The 17,459-nt window shown below is 50.0% G+C and overlaps 1 protein-coding gene across 4 annotated transcripts in view; it reads left to right on the top strand.

Annotated features, from left to right (window-relative positions):
- The window catches only part of ECE2 (endothelin converting enzyme 2), a 125,097-nt gene that overhangs the window by 40,608 nt on the left and 67,030 nt on the right, over positions 1-17,459 (top strand). For all 4 annotated transcript variants that reach the window (XM_056565657.1, XM_056565656.1, XM_056565658.1 and 1 more), the window contains one exon: positions 7,699-7,843. In XM_056565657.1, coding sequence (XP_056421632.1) covers positions 7,699-7,843 — 145 coding nt within the window. The remainder of the gene's footprint in view (positions 1-7,698; positions 7,844-17,459) is intronic.

The following is a 17,459-nucleotide window of genomic DNA, read 5'->3' as shown; positions in this document are numbered from 1 at the left end:
TCGCGATAAAATCACGATGTTCTGATCAGCTGGGACGCAGGCGGAGGTCTCCTTACCTGTCTCCGCGGCGTCCAATCGGGGGTTTGATTGCTCCAAGCCTACAGGCTTGAGCAGTCGAGCCCCTATCTCACTGATCCGTGCAAAGCTATGGCTTTGCAGGGATCATCATAAGAGATCAGTGTGTGCAGTGTTGTAGCCCCCTATGGGAGCTATAGCACTGCAAAAAAAAAGTGGAAAAAAAGGTTAACAAAGGTTATTTAACCCCTTCCCTAATAAAAGTTGGAATCACCCCCCTTTTCCCATTAAAAAAAAACCAGTGTAAATAAAAATAAACATATGTGGTATCGCCGCGTGCGGAAATGTCCGAACTATAAAAATATATCATTAATTAAATCGCATGGTCAATGGCGTGCGTGCAAAAAAATTCCAAAGTCCAAAATTGCGTATTTTTGGTCACTTTTTATATCATGAAAAAATGAATAAAAAGCGATCAAAAAGTCCAATCAATACAAAAATGGTACTGATAAAAACTTCAGAACACGGCGCAAAAAATGAGCCCTCATACCGGCCCGTATACGGAAAATAAAAAAGTTATAGGGGTTCGAAGATGAGAATTTTTTAACATAGTGTTACGCCGAGCGCTCCGGGTCCCCGCTCCTCCCCGGAGCGCTCGCAGCGTTCTCTCATTCGCAGCGCCCTGGTCAGACCTGCTGACCGGGTGCGCTGCGATATTACTCCCAGCCGGGATGCGATTTGCGATGCGGGACGCGCCCGCTCGCGATGCGCATCTCGGCTCCCGTACCTGACCCGTTCCCCGTCTGTGTTGTCCCGGCGCGCGCGGCCCTGCTCCTTAGGGCGCGCGCGCGCTGGGTCTCTGCCATTTAAAGGGCCGCTGCGCCACTGATTGGCGCAGCAGGCCTAATCAGTATTCTCACCTGTGCACTCCCTACTTATACCTCACTTCCCCTGCACTCCCTCGCCGGATCTTGTTGCCATTGTGCCAGTGAAAGCGTTTCCTTGTGTGTTCCTAGCCTGTGTTCCAGACCTCCTGCCGTTGCCCCTGACTACGATCCTTGCTGCCTGCCCTGACCTTCTGCTACGTCCGACCTTGCTCTTGTCTACTCCCTTGTACCGCGCCTATCTTCAGCAGTCAGAGAGGTTGAGCCGTTGCTGGTGGATAGGACCTGGTTGCTACCGCCGCTGCAAGACCATCCCGCTTTGCGGCGGGCTCTGGTGAATACCAGTAGCAACTTAGAACCGGTCCACCAACACGGTCCACGCCAATCCCTCTCTGGCACAGAGGATCCACCTCCTGCCAGCCGAATCGTGACAGTAGATCCGGCCATGGATCCCGCTGAAGTCCCACTGCCAGTTGTCGCCGACCTCACCACGGTGGTCGCCCAGCAGTCGCAACAGATAGCACAACAAGGTCACCAGCTGTCTCAACTGACCGTGATGCTACAGCAGCTATTACCACAGCTCCAGCAACAATCTCCTCCGCCAGCTCCTGCACCTCCTCTGCAGCGAGTGGCCGCTTCCGGCTTACGATTATCCTTGCCGGATAAATTTGATGGGGACTCTAAGTTTTGCCGTGGCTTTCTTTCGCAATGTTCCCTGCACTTGGAGATGATGTCGGACCAGTTTCCAACTGAAAGGTCTAAGGTGGCTTTCGTAGTCAGCCTTCTGTCTGGGAAAGCTCTGTCATGGGCCACACCGCTCTGGGACCGCAATGACCCTGTCACTGCCTCTGTACACTCCTTCTTCACGGAGATCCGAAGTGTCTTTGAGGAACCTGCCCGAGCCTCTTCTGCTGAGACTGCCCTGCTGAACCTGGTCCAGGGTAATTCTTCTGTTGGCGAGTACGCCATCCAATTCCGTACTCTTGCCTCCGAATTATCCTGGAATAATGAGGCCCTCTGCGCGACCTTTAAAAAAAGGCCTATCCAGCAACATTAAAGATGTGCTGGCCGCACGAGAAATTCCTGCTAACCTGCATGAACTTATTCATCTTGCCACCCGCATTGACATGCGTTTTTCCGAAAGGCGTCAGGAGCTCCGCCAGGATATGGACTTTGTTCGCACGAGGCGGTTTCTCTCCCCGGCTCCTCTCTCCTCTGGTCCTCTGCAATCTGTTCCTGTGCCTCCCGCCGTGGAGGCTATGCAAGTTGACCGGTCTCGCTTGACACCTCAAGAGAGGACACGACGCCGCATGGAGAACCTATGCCTGTACTGTGCCGGTACCGAACACTTCTTGAAAGATTGTCCTATCCGTCCTCCCCGCCTGGAAAGACGTATGCTGACTCCGCACAAAGATGAGACAGTTCTTGATGTCTACTCTGCTTCTCCACGCCTTACTGTGCCTGTGCGGATATCTTCCTCTACCTTCTCCTTCTCTGCTACGGCCTTCTTGGATTCCGGATCTGCAGGAAATTTTATTTTGGCCTCTCTCATCAACAGGTTCAACATCCCGGTGACCAGTCTCGCCAGACCCCTCTACATCAATTCTGTTAACAATGAAAGATTGGACTGTACCGTGCGTTACCGCACGGAACCTCTCCTAATGTGCATCGGACCTCATCACTAAAAAATTGAATTTTTGGTCCTCTCCAACTGCACTTCTGAAATTCTTCTTGGATTACCGTGGCTTCAACGCCATTCCCCAACCCTTGATTGGTCCACAGGAGAAATCAAGAACTGGGGTACTTCTTGTCACAAGGACTGTCTTAAATCGGTTCCCAGTACTCCTTGCCGTGACCCTGTGGTTCCCCCTGTATCCGGTCTTCCTAAGGCTTATATGGACTATTCTGACGTTTTTTGCAAAAAGCAAGCTGAGACTTTGCCTCCTCACAGGCCTTATGACTGTCCTATTGACCTCCTCCCGGGTATTACCCCACCCCGGGGCAGAATCTATCCTCTGTCTGCTCCAGAGACTCTTGCCATGTCGGAGTACATCCAGGAGAATTTAAAAAAGGGGTTTATCCGCAAGTCCTCCTCTCCTGCCGGAGCTGGATTTTTTATTGTGTCCAAAAAAGATGGCTCCCTACGTCCTTGTATTGATTACCGCGGACTTAATAAAATCACGGTAAAAAACCGCTACCCCTTACCTCTTATCTCGGAACTCTTTGATCGCTTACAAGGTGCCCACATCTTTACCAAACTGGACTTAAGAGGTGCTTATAATCTCATCCGCATCAGGGAGGGGGACGAATGGAAGACCGCATTTAACACCAGAGATGGACACTTTGAGTATCTGGTCATGCCCTTTGGCCTATGCAATGCCCCTGCCGTCTTCCAAGACTTTGTTAATGAAATTTTTCGTGATCTCCTATATTCCTGTGTTGTGGTTTATCTGGACGATATTCTGATTTTTTCTGCCAACCTAGAAGAACACCGCCAGCATGTCCGCATGGTTCTTCAGAGACTTCGTGACAATCAACTTTATGCCAAAATGGAGAAATGTCTCTTTGAATGTCAATCTCTTCCTTTCTTAGGATACTTGGTCTCTGGCCAGGGACTACAAATGGACCCAGATAAACTCTCTGCCGTCTTAGATTGGCCACGCCCCTCCGGACTCCGTGCTATCCAACGTTTTTTGGGGTTCGCCAATTATTACAGACAGTTTATTCCACACTTTTCCACTATTGTGGCTCCTATCGTGGCTTTAACCAAGAAAAATGCCAATCCCAAGTCCTGGTCCCCCCAAGCGGAAGACGCATTTAAACATCTCAAGTCTGCCTTTTCTTCCGCTCCCGTGCTCTCCAGACCTGACCCATCTAAACCCTTCCTATTGGAGGTAGTTGCCTCCTCAGTGGGAGCTGGAGCTGTCCTTCTACAAAAAAATTCTTCCGGGCATGCTGTGACTTGTGGTTTTTTTTCTAGGACCTTCTCCCCGGCGGAGAGAAACTATTCCATCGGGGATCGAGAACTACTGGCCATTAAATTGGCGCTTGAGGAATGGAGGCACCTGCTGGAGGGATCAAAATTTCCAGTTATCATATACACTGATCACAAGAATCTCTCATATCTCCAGTCTGCCCAACGACTGAACCCTCGCCAGGCTAGGTGGTCGTTGTTCTTTGCCCGTTTTAACTTTGAAATCCATTTTCGCCCTGCTGACAAGAACATTAGGGCCGATGCCCTCTCTCGTTCTTCTGATGCCTCTGAAGTAGAGGTCTCTCCGCAACACATCATTCCTCCGGACTGTCTGATCTCCACTTCTCCAGCTTCCATCAGGCAAACTCCTCCAGGGAAGACCTTCGTTTCTCCATGCCAGCGTCTCGGGATTCTCAAATGGGGACACTCCTCCCACCTCGCAGGCCATGTGGGCATCAAAAAATCCTTGCAACTCATCTCTCGATTTTATTGGTGGCCGACTCTGGAGACTGATGTTATTGATTTCGTGCGGGCCTGTACTGTCTGTGCCCGGGATAAGACTCCTCGCCAGAAGCCTGCTGGTCTCCTTCATCCTCTGCCTGTTCCTGAACAGCCTTGGTCACAGATTGGTATGGACTTTATTACGGACTTGCCCTCATCCCGTGGCAACACAGTTGTTTGGGTGGTCGTTGATCGATTTTCCAAGATGGCACATTTTATTCCTCTTCCTGGTCTTCCTTCAGCGCCTCAGTTGGCAAAGCAATTTTTTGTACACATTTTTCGCCTTCACGGTTTGCCCACGCATATCGTCTCAGATAGAGGCGTCCAATTTGTGTCTAAATTCTGGAGGGCCCTCTGTAAACAGCTCAAGATCAAATTAAACTTCTCTTCTTCTTATCATCCCCAATCCAATGGGCAAGTAGAAAGAGTTAATCAGGTCCTGGGTGACTATTTACGGCATTTTGTTTCCTCCCGCCAGGATGACTGGGCAGATCTTCTACCATGGGCCGAATTCTCATACAACTTCAGAGTCTCCGAATCTTCTGCTAAATCCCCATTTTTCGTGGTGTACGGCCGTCACCCTCTTCCTCCCCTCCCTACTCCCTTGCCCTCTGGTTTGCCCGCTGTGGATGAAGTGACTCGTGATCTTTACACCATATGGAAAGAGACCCAAAATTCTCTTTTACAGGCTTCATCCCGGATGAAAAGATTTGCTGAAAAAAAAAGAAGAACTCCCCCCATTTTTGCTCCCGGAGACAAGGTATGGCTCTCCGCTAAATATGTCCGCTTTCGTGTCCCCAGTTATAAACTGGGACCACGCTATCTTGGTCCTTTCAAAATCAAGTGCCAGATCAACCCTGTCTCTTACAAACTCCTTCTTCCTCCTTCTCTCCGTATTCCCAATGCCTTCCATGTCGCTCTCCTTAAACCACTCATCCTTAACCGCTTCTCTCCCAAAGTTGTTTCTCCCACTCCAGTTTCCGGATCTTCTGACGTCTTTTCTGTGAAGGAGATTCTGGCCTCCAAGACGGTCAGAGGTAAAAGATTCTTCTTGGTCGACTGGGATAATTGCGGCCCTGAGGAGAGATCCTGGGAACCTGAGGACAACATCCTGGACAAAAGTCTTATCCTCAGGTTCTCAGGCTCCAAAAAGAGGGGGAGACCCAAGGGGGGGGGTACTGTTACGCCGAGCGCTCCGGGTCCCCGCTCCTCCCCGGAGCGCTCGCAGCGTTCTCTCATTCGCAGCGCCCCGGTCAGACCTGCTGACCGGGTGCGCTGCGATATTACTCCCAGCCGGGATGCGATTCGCGATGCGGGACGTGCCCGCTCGCGATGCGCATCTCGGCTCCCGTACCTGACCCGTTCCCCGTCTGTGTTGTCCCGGCGTGCGCGGCCCCGCTCCTTAGGGCGCGCGCGCCGGGTCTCTGCCATTTAAAGGGCCGCTGCGCCACTGATTGGCGCAGCAGGCCTAATCAGTATTCTCACCTGTGCACTCCCTACTTATACCTCACTTCCCCTGCACTCCCTCGCCGGATCTTGTTGCCATTGTGCCAGTGAAAGCGTTTCCTTGTGTGTTCCTAGCCTGTGTTCCAGACCTCCTGCCGTTGCCCCTGACTACGATCCTTGCTGCCTGCCCTGACCTTCTGCTACGTCCGACCTTGCTCTTGTCTACTCCCTTGTACCGCGCCTATCTTCAGCAGTCAGAGAGGTTGAGCCGTTGCTGGTGGATAGGACCTGGTTGCTACCGCCGCTGCAAGACCATCCCGCTTTGCGGCGGGCTCTGGTGAATACCAGTAGCAACTTAGAACCGGTCCACCAACACGGTCCACGCCAATCCCTCTCTGGCACAGAGGATCCACCTCCTGCCAGCCGAATCGTGACACATAGAAATTTTCCTGCATGTAGTTATGATTTTTTTCCGAAGTACGACAATATCCAACCTATACAAGTAGGGGATCATTTTAACCGTATGGATTTACAAAATAAAGATAAGGTGTTATTTTAACCGAAAAATGCACTGCCTAGAAACGGAAGCCCCCAAAACCGTACAAAATGAAATTTTTTCTTCAATTTTGTCGCACAATGAATTTTTTTCCGTTTCGACGTGGATTTTTGGGTAAAATGATTAATGTCACTGCAAATTAGAATTGGTGGCGCAAAAAATAACCATCATATGGAATTTTATGTGCAAAATTGAAAGCGTATTGATTTTAGAAGGTGATGAGGAAAAAATGAAAATGCAAAAACGGAAAAACGCTGAGTCCTTAAGGTGAAAATAGGCTGAGTCCCTATGGGGTTAAACAATAGGTCATTTTCTGATGTCCCACATTCTTTTTTAATGTGCTCCAGTTGTATCCTCCCTCCCCTTTAAAAAAAAAACACACACACACACACAAATGACAGCAGTGTTTTCTATCTCTTTTTATTTGTATTTTTTTGTTTGTTCATGAGCAGTCAGTGTGGTGTCTCCTAAACAAAAATCACTGCATGGGTCCTTCATGTCTCTACAGTCCTTATGGTATTGTCCAATCTTATCCCTAGTAATCACAGCATTGTCCCTTCTTCTGCAAGTCAAAACTGTTACATTAGTTACCACCCCACATGTACCACAGTCAGGAGTCACAGCAGATCCCACACAACTCCTAATAATGAACATGATGCCCTTTTCAACAGTATCTACTGAAGGGCTTATTCCTAGCAATCACAACAAAGTTTCCCTCACTTTCCCAGTAGTAGGGAAAGCAGTGCCCCCATCCCCTAGTTGTCATAGGAATGTCCTTGCAGTTGACAAAACAGTTTCTTTCTCCGCAATATACTCAAAGCAGTTTCCCCTTTTAACTTAGTAAAGATAGCAGCCCTCCCCTTCCCTCATAACCTCTCCTTATAGATAGACCACGAACATCAATTTGGCGGGGTTCCCACTCGCTGAAGTGGCTACACCCCTCCTTCATTTTTTGCCAAACATAGCTCTAAACTTCTCATGTTGGTTTTGTCTAGTAGTGCAAATCACTGCAACTCGGTCCCATTCAACTAAATGGTATTGTAGCCCCTCCAGTCAGTTGTTCAGCAAGGGAGTCAGACCCACACCAAACTGGTATTGATGAACTACCGTAAAGATAGGTCATTAGTTTTTTTTTTTGCAACAATTTTCCAAATAGTTTGCTGAAAAGTGAGTTTGGAAATGCATCTTTGATTAACTGTAATGTTATGGGTAAAGCATCCTGAAACACTTACATTAAAAGCAAAATAGTTAACTAGTTTGCAAATGTTTGCAAGTGTCATGCATTACACATGTTTGTATATGTAATCTACTTGTTTCTCCAGGTTGGTTTTCGGAAAGGAAGAGGGCACATCTTTAGTTCCCTTGGAGGTAGATCTCAGCTCGAAATTTTCCTGGGAGCACTAAGTGCAGTTCTAGGATTGTTGCTCATTGCAAGTCTTATTGCTTTAGGAGTTCAGCAAGTCTCAGGTACCGAGAAGATATTTCTTACTTTCATCTAACAAATTCTACACCTGCTTGTAATTTCATATATCAGTACTAGATTCTGGACAGTGATACTAACATATATTGTAATTAACTCTCATAAACTAAATGTAGAACAAGATAAATGAAAGGGGTACTCCAGGGAAGATCTGCTATGCAGCCCCCTCCCTTCTGCTCTGAGCAGCAGAGAGAGATTCAGTGTGAGTGGCTGAAGCTGCTCACACCTCCCAGTTCTCAGCACTAAAGAGAGCATGACTCATCAGTGCAGGACAGAAACCACATGGTCTGTGTCTCTCAGGAGGGTGGGGGTGCTTTAAGAGAGGGATTTGGACAGAGACAGAGTTAAAACTTAAAGGAAAACTGTCACTAAACACCCCCCGCCCCGCACTAACCAGAGGTACTGGCTGGTAGTGCGGGGGACGCTGATCAATATGATGCCTACGATGCCCGGATCCATCCAGCCGTTTGCCCGTTATCTTCATTTTTCAATATATGCTAATCATCTTCTAACTGGCACGGGCGGGGTTACTGCCTTCATCTGGCACTGTGACATCAACGCCGCTTGTCTACAGCACCACCCAGCTTATACATATTCATGCCCTCCCTCCGCATCTCCCTCTCCTCCCTGCTCTTATGTGACTCCACTGGGCATGTGCCGACTTACTGCACCTTTACTTACTACACCCTTACTGCAGCTCTGCTCCGTTGGAATGAAGCTGTGCTAAAGCCACTTCCGGGTGCACACAGGAAGCCGGCACATGCGCAGTGGAGACACGTACAGAGCGGGGAGGAGAGGGAGATGCGGAGGGAGGGCATGAATATGCATAAGTCGGGCAGTGTCACGGACTGTTAAGCACCGCACTCCGGCCGCACACGCCGGCCGTGAACACTTTGTCCCTGCTGTCGGCGGGGCTGGGATTCGCATCGCGGGATGCGCCCGCATGCGAATCCCAGCCTGTCACTTACCATGCTCCTCCCACTCCTCCGCTGCTGCTTCTCAGCTCCGGCGCGCGTGTCCCCTAGGGCGTGCGCGTGCCGGAGCTCTGAAATTTAAAGGGGTGTTCCAGGAAAAAACTTTTTTTTTATATATCAATTGGCTCCAGAAAGTTAAACAGATTTGTAAATTACTTCTATTAAAAAATCTTAATCCTTTCAGTACTTATGAGATTCTGAAGTTAAGGTTGTTCTTTTCTGTCTAAATCCTCTCTGATGACACCTGTCTCGGGAAACGCCCAGTTTAGAAGCAAATCCCCATAGCACACCTCTTCTAAACTGGGCGTTTCCCGAGACAGATGTCATCAGAGAGGATTTAGACAGAAAATAACAACCTTAACTTCAGAAGCTTATAAGTACTAAAAGGATTAAGATTTTTTAATAGAAGTAATTTACAAATCTGTTTAACTTTCTGGAGCCAGTTGATATATATAAAAAAGTTTTTTCCTGGAATACCCCTTTAAAGGGCCAGTGCGCCCACAATTATGTTACACACCTGACACTTGTCTATAAGTTCTTGCACCTCCCCCTCTTCCCTGCCAGATCTTCAGTGCCACTAGCCTGAGATTAAGCGTTCCATTTTGCATGTTTGCTTTATCCGTGTATCCAGACCTTCCTGCTACGTTATTTGACCTTTGCCGCCTGCTCTGGCCTTCTGCTACATCTGACTACATTACTGCTTTATCCTTTGGTACCTCGCCTTGCCCTGCTACCTGTGTGGTTGAGCCTTGTCGGGGTAGCGACTTGGGTGTCGCCTGCCGCAGTGGCGGGCTCTGGTGAAGACCAGCGGCACCTCAGACTCCGCTCCGCGATACGGTCTGAGTCATCAGCAACACAGGTTAGAGGATCCATATCCAGCTCTATAACACGGACAAGCGGCGCTGATGTCACAGTGCCAGATGAAGGCAGTAACCCTGCCCAAGCCAGTTAGAAGATGATATGCATATATTGAAAAAGGAAGACAACTGTCACGATGCCGGCTGGCAGGAGGTGGATCCTCTGTGCCAGAGAGGGATTGGCGTGGACCGTGCTAGTGGACCGGTTCTAAGTCACTACTGGTGTTCACCAGAGCCCGCCGCAAAGCGGGATGGTCTTGCTGGGCGGTAGTAACCAGGTCGTATCCACTAGCAACGGCTCAACCTCTCTGACTGCTGAAGATAGGCGCGGTACAAGGGAGTAGACAAAAGCAAGGTCGGACGTAGCAGAAGGTCGGGGCAGGCAGCAAGGATCGTAGTCAGGGGCAACGGCAGGAGGTCTGGAACACAGGCTAGGAACACACAAGGGAACGCTTTCACTAGGCACAAGGGCAACAAGATCCGGCGAGGGAGTGCAGGGGAAGTGAGGTATATATAGGGAGTGCACAGGTGAACACACTAATTAGAACCACTGCGCCAATCAGCGGCGCAGTGGCCCTTTAAATCGCAGAGACCCGGCGTGCGCGCGCCCTAGGGAGCGGGGCCGCGCGCGCCGGGACAGGACCGACGGAGAGCGAGTCAGGTACGGGAGCCGGGGTGCGCATTGCGAGCGGGCGCCACCCGCATCGCGAATCGCATCCCGGCTGGAGGCGGTATCGCAGCGCACCCGGTCAGTGGATCTGACCGGGGCGCTGCAGTAGCGAGAGTGTAGCGAGCGCTCCGGGGAGGAGCGGGGACCCGGGGCGCTCGGCGTAACAGTACCCCCCTCCTTGGGTCTCCCCCTCTTCTTTGAGCCTGAGAACCTGAGGACCAGACTTTTATCTAGGATATTGTCCTCAGGTTCCCAGGATCTCTCTTCAGGGCCACAGCCCTCCCAGTCAACCAAAAAAAAGGTTTTCCCTCTGACCTTTTTGGAGGCCAGTATCTCCTTTACAGGAAAGATGTCCGAAGAACCGGAGACAGGAGTGGGAGAAATAAGTTTAGGAGAGAAACGGTTGATGATGAGTGGTTTAAGAAGAGAGACATGAAAGGCATTAGGAATACGAAGAGAAGGAGGAAGAAGAAGTTTGTAAGAGACAGGATTAATCTGGCACAAAACTTTGAAAGGACCAAGATAGCGTGGTCCCAATTTGTAGCTGGGAACACGGAAGCGGACATATTTAGCGGAGAGCCATACCTTGTCTCCGGGAGAAAAAATGGGGGGAGCTCTTCTTTTCTTATCAGCAAACTTCTTCATGCGTGATGAAGCCTGTAAGAGAGAATTTTGGGTCTCTTTCCATATGGTGGAAAGATCACGAGTTATTTCATCCACAGCGGGCAAACCAGAGGGCAAGGGAGTAGGGAGGGGGGGAAGAGGGTGACGGCCGTACACCACGAAAAATGGGGATTTGGAAGAAGATTCAGAGACTCTGAAGTTGTACGAGAATTCGGCCCATGGTAGAAGATCTGCCCAGTCATCCTGGCGGGAGGAAACAAAATGCCGTAAATAATCACCCAGGACCTGGTTAATTCTTTCTACTTGCCCATTGGATTGAGGATGATAAGCAGAAGAAAAGTTTAATTTAATCTTGAGTTGTTTACAGAGAGCCCTCCAGAATTTAGACACGAATTGGACGCCTCTATCCGAGACGATCTGCGTGGGCAACCCGTGAAGACGAAAAATGTGTACAAAAAATTGTTTTGCCAACTGAGGCGCTGAAGGAAGACCAGGAAGAGGAATAAAATGTGCCATCTTGGAAAATCGATCAACGACCACCCAAACAACAGTGTTGCCACGGGATGGGGGTAAGTCGCAGAGACCCGGCGTGCGCGCGCCCTAGGGAGCGGGGCCGCGCGCGCCGGGACAGGACCGACGGAGAGCGAGTCAGGTACGGGAGCCGGGGTGCGCATTGCGAGCGGGCGCCACCCGCATCGCGAATCGCATCCCGGCTGGAGGCGGTATCGCAGCGCACCCGGTCAGTGGATCTGACCGGGGCGCTGCAGTAGCGAGAGTGTAGCGAGCGCTCCGGGGAGGAGCGGGGACCCGGGGCGCTCGGCGTAACAGTACCCCCCTCCTTGGGTCTCCCCCTCTTCTTTGAGCCTGAGAACCTGAGGACCAGACTTTTATCTAGGATATTGTCCTCAGGTTCCCAGGATCTCTCTTCAGGGCCACAGCCCTCCCAGTCAACCAAAAAAAAGGTTTTCCCTCTGACCTTTTTGGAGGCCAGTATCTCCTTTACAGGAAAGATGTCCGAAGAACCGGAGACAGGAGTGGGAGAAATAAGTTTAGGAGAGAAACGGTTGATGATGAGTGGTTTAAGAAGAGAGACATGAAAGGCATTAGGAATACGAAGAGAAGGAGGAAGAAGAAGTTTGTAAGAGACAGGATTAATCTGGCACAAAACTTTGAAAGGACCAAGATAGCGTGGTCCCAATTTGTAGCTGGGAACACGGAAGCGGACATATTTAGCGGAGAGCCATACCTTGTCTCCGGGAGAAAAAATGGGGGGAGCTCTTCTTTTCTTATCAGCAAACTTCTTCATGCGTGATGAAGCCTGTAAGAGAGAATTTTGGGTCTCTTTCCATATGGTGGAAAGATCACGAGTTATTTCATCCACAGCGGGCAAACCAGAGGGCAAGGGAGTAGGGAGGGGGGGAAGAGGGTGACGGCCGTACACCACGAAAAATGGGGATTTGGAAGAAGATTCAGAGACTCTGAAGTTGTACGAGAATTCGGCCCATGGTAGAAGATCTGCCCAGTCATCCTGGCGGGAGGAAACAAAATGCCGTAAATAATCACCCAGGACCTGGTTAATTCTTTCTACTTGCCCATTGGATTGAGGATGATAAGCAGAAGAAAAGTTTAATTTAATCTTGAGTTGTTTACAGAGAGCCCTCCAGAATTTAGACACGAATTGGACGCCTCTATCCGAGACGATCTGCGTGGGCAACCCGTGAAGACGAAAAATGTGTACAAAAAATTGTTTTGCCAACTGAGGCGCTGAAGGAAGACCAGGAAGAGGAATAAAATGTGCCATCTTGGAAAATCGATCAACGACCACCCAAACAACAGTGTTGCCACGGGATGGGGGTAAGTCTGTAATAAAGTCCATACCAATCAGAGACCAAGGCTGTTCGGGGACAGGCAGAGGATGAAGGAGACCAGCAGGCTTCTGGCGAGGAGTCTTATCCCGGGCACAGATAGTGCAGGCCCGCACAAAATCAACAACATCCGTCTCCAGAGTCGGCCACCAATAGAAACGAGAGATGAGTTGCAAGAATTTCTTGATGCCCGCATGGCCTGCGAGATGGGAGGAGTGACCCCATTTGAGGATTCCGAGGCGTTGGCATGGAGAGACGAAGGTCTTCCCTGGAGGAGTTTGCCTGATGGAGGCTGGAGAGGTGGAGATCAGGCAGTCAGGAGGAATGATGTGTTGCGGAGAGAGCTCTACTTCCGAGGCATCCAAGGAACGAGAGAGAGCATCGGCCCTAATGTTCTTGTCGGCAGGGCGAAAGTGAATTTCAAAATTAAACCGGGCAAAGAACAGAGACCACCTGGCCTGGCGAGGGTTCAGCCGTTGGGCAGACTGGGGATAGGAGAGATTCTTGTGATCGGTGTAAATAATAACTGGAAATTTTGATCCCTCCAGCAGATGCCTCCATTCCTCAAGTGCTAATTTAATGGCCAGTAGCTCTCGATCCCCGATGGAGTAGTTCCTCTCCGCCGGAGAGAAGGTCCTAGAAAAAAAACCACAAGTAACAGCATGCCCAGAAGAATTTTTTTGTAGAAGAACCGCTCCAGCTCCTACTGAGGAGGCATCAACCTCCAATAGGAAGGGTTTAGATGGGTCAGGTCTGGAGAGCACGGGAGCAGAAGAAAAGGCAGACTTGAGCCGTTTAAAGGCGTCTTCCGCTTGAGGAGGCCATGACTTAGGATTGGCATTCTTCTTGGTTAAAGCCACGATAGGAGCCACAATGGTGGAAAAATGTGGAATAAATTGTCTGTAATAATTGGCGAACCCCAAAAAACGTTGGATAGCACGGAGTCCGGAGGGGCGTGGCCAATCTAAGACGGCAGAGAGTTTGTCTGGGTCCATTTGTAGTCCCTGGCCAGAGACCAAGTATCCTAGGAAAGGAAGAGTTTGACATTCAAACAGACATTTCTCCATTTTGGCATAAAGTTGATTGTCTCGAAGTCTCTGAAGAACCATGCGGACATGCTGGCGGTGTTCTTCTAGGTTGGCAGAAAAAATCAGAATATCGTCCAGATACACAACAACACAGGAATATAAGAGATCACGAAAAATTTCATTAACAAAGTCTTGGAAGACGGCAGGGGCGTTGCACAGGCCAAAGGGCATGACCAGATACTCAAAGTGTCCATCTCTAGTGTTAAATGCCGTTTTCCATTCGTCTCCCTCCCTGATGCGGATGAGATTATAAGCACCTCTTAAGTCCAGTTTGGTAAAGATGTGGGCACCTTGGAGGCGATCAAAGAGTTCAGAGATAAGAGGTAGAGGGTAGCGGTTCTTTACCGTGATTTTATTAAGTCCGCGGTAGTCAATGCAAGGACGCAGGGAGCCATCTTTTTTGGACACAAAGAAAAATCCAGCTCCGGCAGGAGAGGAGGATTTGCGGATAAACCCCTTTTTTAAATTTTCCTGGATGTACTCAGACATAGCAAGAGTCTCTGGGGCGGACAGAGGATAAATTCTGCCCCGGGGTGGAGTAGTGCCCGGAAGGAGGTCAATAGGACAGTCATAAGGCCTGTGAGGAGGTAGAGTCTCAGCTTGTTTTTTGCAAAATACGTCAGCATAGTCCATATAGACCTTAGGGAGACCGGTTACAGGGGGAACCACAGGGTCACGGCAGGGAGTATTGGGAACCGGTTTAAGGCAGTCTTTGAAACAAGAGGTACCCCAGCTCTTGATCTCTCCTGTGGACCAATCAAGGGTTGGGGAATGGCGTTGAAGCCATGGTAGTCCAAGGAGAATTTCGGAAGTGCAATTGGAGAGGACCAAAAACTCAATTTTTTCGTGATGAGGTCCGATGCACATTAGGAGGGGTTCCGTGCGGTAACGCACGGCACAGTCCAATCTTTCATTGTTAACGCAATTGATGTAGAGGGGTCTGGCAAGACTGGTCACTGGGATGTTGAACCTGTTGATGAGAGAGGCCAAAATAAAGTTTCCTGCAGATCCGGAATCCAAGAAGGCCTTAGTGGAGAAGGAGAAGGTAGAGGCAGATATCCGCACAGGCACAGTAAGACGTGGAGAAGCAGAGTTGACATCAAGGACTGTTTCACCTTTGTGCGGAGTCAGCGTACGTCTTTCCAGGCGGGGAGGACGGATAGGACAATCCTTCAGGAAGTGTTCGGTACCGGCACAGTACAGGCAGAGATTCTCCATGCGGCGTCGTGTCCTCTCTTGAGGTGTCAGACGAGACCGGTCAACTTGCATAGCCTCCACGGCGGGAGGCACAGGAACGGATTGCAGAGGACCAGAGGAGAGAGGAGCCGGGGAGAAAAAACGCCTCGTGCGAACAAAGTCCATATCCTGGCGGAGCTCCTGACGCCTTTCGGAAAAACGCATGTCAATGCGAGTGGCTAGATGAATGAGTTCATGTAGGTTAGCAGGAATTTCTCGTGCGGCCAGAACATCTTTAATGTTGCTGGATAGGCCTTTTTTAAAGGTCGCGCAGAGGGCCTCATCATTCCAGGACAATTCAGAAGCAAGAGTACGGAATTGTATGGCGTACTCGCCAACGGAAGAATTACCCTGGACCAGGTTCAGCAGGGCAGTCTCAGCAGAAGAGGCTCGGGCAGGTTCCTCAAAGACACTTCGAATTTCCGAGAAGAAGGAGTGTACAGAGGCAGTGACAGGGTCATTGCGGTCCCAGAGCGGTGTGGCCCATGACAGAGCTTTTCCAGACAGAAGGCTGACTACGAAAGCCACCTTAGACCTTTCAGTAGGAAACTGGTCCGACATCATCTCCAAGTGCAGGGAACATTGTGAAAGAAAGCCACGGCAAAACTTAGAGTCCCCATCAAATTTATCCGGCAAGGATAGTCGTAGGCTGGAAGCGGCCACTCGCTGCGGAGGAGGTGCAGGAGCTGGCGGAGGAGATGATTGCTGAAGCTGTGGTAGTAGCTGCTGAAGCATCACGGTCAGTTGAGACAGCTGATGGCCTTGTTGCGCTATCTGTTGTGACTGCTGGGCGACCACCGTGGTGAGGTCGGCGACAACTGGCAGAGGAACTTCAGCGGGATCCATGGCCGGATCTACTGTCACGATGCCGGCTGGCAGGAGGTGGATCCTCTGTGCCAGAGAGGGATTGGCGTGGACCGTGCTAGTGGACCGGTTCTAAGTCACTACTGGTGTTCACCAGAGCCCGCCGCAAAGCGGGATGGTCTTGCTGCGGCGGTAGTAACCAGGTCGTATCCACTAGCAACAGCTCAACCTCTCTGACTGCTGAAGATAGGCGCGGTACAAGGGAGTAGACAAAAGCAAGGTCGGACGTAGCAGAAGGTCGGGGCAGGCAGCAAGGATCGTAGTCAGGGGCAACGGCAGGAGGTCTGGAACACAGGCTAGGAACACACAAGGGAACGCTTTCACTAGGCACAAGGGCAACAAGATCCGGCGAGGGAGTGCAGGGGAAGGGAGGTATATATAGGGAGTGCACAGGTGAACACACTAATTAGAACCACTGCGCCAATCAGCGGCGCAGTGGCCCTTTAAATCGCAGAGACCCGGCGCGCGCCCTAGGGAGCGGGGCCGCGCGCGCCGGGACAGGACCGACGGAGAGCGAGTCAGGTACGGGAGCCGGGGTGCGCATCGCGAGCGGGCGCCACCCGCATCGCGAATCGCATCCCGGCTGGAGGCAGTATCGCAGCGCACCCGGTCAGTGGATCTGACCGGGGCGCTGCAGTAGCGAGAGTGTAGCGAGCGCTCCGGGGAGGAGCGGGGACCCGGAGCGCTCGGCGTAACAACAACAGGCGAACGGCTGGACTGATCCGGGCATGGTAGGCATCATATTGATTAGTGTCCCCCGCACTACCAGCCAGTATCTCTGGTTAGTCGGGGGAGGGAGCGTTTAATGACAGTTTTCCTTTTTTCCTTTAAGATTAAAACTTAATCATTAAGCATCATAGATAATAATAGGAAGAAAAAAAGTAAAGAAGAGTTATAGGTGGTTTAAGCTATGTTAAGGGACTAGACAAAATGGGGAAATGTGTAAGAAGCTAACAAATTACAAATAACATCTCCACTCTGCTGTTAGATATTTAGGTATTGTATATTTTGTTTACATATTTTTTTTTTTATGGGAAAAGGGGGGTGATTAAAACTTTTATTAGCTAAGGGGTTAAATCACATTTATTTACTTTTTTTTACTTTTTTTCCAGAATTTTTTAGTTCCCATAGGAGACTATAACATGCAATCATTAGATTGAATACACTGAACAAAGCTATGCCATAGCATAGCATTGATCAGTGTTATCAGTGCTCCATTGCTCAAGCCTGCCATGGCGGACTAGAGCCTTGGAGAACCAATCAGACAGCGAGAAGACTAATTTCAAAGTTGATTGCGGCATCTAAGGAGTTAATGCAAGACATTGCCGTGATCGTTAACGCTGGACATCATTGCAAATCATAGAAAGGGAGCGAGCGCACATGTACACCCTGCGTCCTTAAGGTGTTATACAATAAGTAGGCTAA

Source organism: Hyla sarda, chromosome 3 (assembly GCF_029499605.1).
Source record: "Hyla sarda isolate aHylSar1 chromosome 3, aHylSar1.hap1, whole genome shotgun sequence".
Classification (NCBI taxonomy): Eukaryota; Metazoa; Chordata; class Amphibia; order Anura; family Hylidae; genus Hyla; species Hyla sarda.
Note: the sequence above shows the minus strand (reverse complement) of the source record. Positions and strands in the feature narration are given on the sequence as shown.